The following is a 1,377-nucleotide window of genomic DNA, read 5'->3' as shown; positions in this document are numbered from 1 at the left end:
AAAGAAAGATGTGTTCAGATAAGCACCTCAAAGTAAGGATAGAATCTATTGCTTTGCAGGATCTCTGCTGGAGTAATGAGAGGTGGAGTTTGAAGGAACTCTCGTGATAATGACTTGATTGCCTTCAATACATTATTGAAGTGTCTACTTATTGTTTCACCCGAATGCTGAAAACGCTCTTGAATTACTCTGTTACGTTCATTGTGGCCAACAATGTTCAAGAAAATGGCCAACTGCTCCTCTATCATGACACCTGCTGTGTCACGTAGCATGCCTCTCTGTCGAAAAGTATCGCTCAACTTGTGAAACACATGCTTGTCCATCCTTAACATTTCTCGACACGAATCATCATGACCATTGAGTACTTCAGCCAAGAATCCAGATCCTTTAGGAGACACGCTATGCACAGGACACCTCGTAATACTATTATAGTAGTGGTAACCAGCAGCTGCTGCAACTAATTCCAGCTCATCCAATTCAATGTCAAAGTCATCCATAAAGGCTGATGAATCTGTACAAATAGAGTTTGAAACATAGGGATGTATAATACAACATACATGCATGGTTACATGAATTGTCAACATAAGTAGATCATAGGGAAAAAAATTATTCAATTTCAAAAGCATGGAATAGAAAAGAGTTCAAAACACTATTAATTCATCAATATATATGCATCAGCAGTTAATCACACCTGTTAAACCAAGTTCAAGGTCAAAAGAGAAAAATTCACTAATATCAACACAAATCTGAGATAATAGTAGAGGACCCATTAGTAAAACGGCAAAAAAGCACATCAACTTCTTCAGGCTGATGTACTTGAGGAAGCTCTAAACTTTCCCTGCAACCATGCTAATCGTCTCTCAACCTTAAGAGCTACAAAAGTTTCTCTTGATGTCCGATTCTCAAATAAATCCAAAGCGTAAAAGTAGAGACTTTGATCAACACCTTGCATCTCGTCCAATAGTCTTATGCATTTGCTTATAGTAAAAAGCTCATCATTCCTCATGATTGCAGCTGCCCTCATCTTTGAAGCGGCTGCTATTTCAAGCATAGCATCAACTATTGCATCACCTGTAGCTTTACGACTTCTCTTGCGACGACTTGAATTTGGTGTCACAGATTGAGGTTTATTGTGCCCATCCAACATGTTTGCCTCATCTCCTGATCCTGAAGAAGCATCCTCATCTACGAGAGTCGGATTACCAGACATGCTTTGAGCCTTTTTGTACATATTAAATGACTGAAGACTTTTGAGTCTGACTGCCTTCATTCCAGAATAGCAACAAAGGCCATAATCATTTCAATTTTCCACAAAATTTAAAAACACAATCCAATTCAAACTAATGCACCCCGAACACATACAAACAAAAGAAAAAA

The 1,377-nt window shown here is 38.3% G+C and overlaps 1 protein-coding gene across 1 annotated transcript; it reads right to left on the bottom strand.

Moving 5' to 3' along the window:
* Positions 1–7: 7 nt before the first annotated feature.
* On the bottom strand, positions 8–1,371 carry LOC111384701. The gene is made up of 2 exons (XM_023009019.1): positions 946–1,371; positions 8–511 (listed from the first exon to the last, which is right to left on the bottom strand). Exons 1-2 carry the CDS (start codon positions 1,268–1,270, stop codon positions 15–17), a joined length of 822 nt encoding a protein of 273 aa, XP_022864787.1. The 5' UTR covers positions 1,271–1,371; the 3' UTR covers positions 8–14.
* Between the last annotated feature and the right edge of the window lie 6 nt (positions 1,372–1,377).

This window comes from Olea europaea, unplaced genomic scaffold, assembly GCF_002742605.1.
Source record: "Olea europaea var. sylvestris unplaced genomic scaffold, O_europaea_v1 scaffold29788, whole genome shotgun sequence".
NCBI classification, from domain to species: Eukaryota; Viridiplantae; Streptophyta; class Magnoliopsida; order Lamiales; family Oleaceae; genus Olea; species Olea europaea.
Note: the sequence above shows the minus strand (reverse complement) of the source record. Positions and strands in the feature narration are given on the sequence as shown.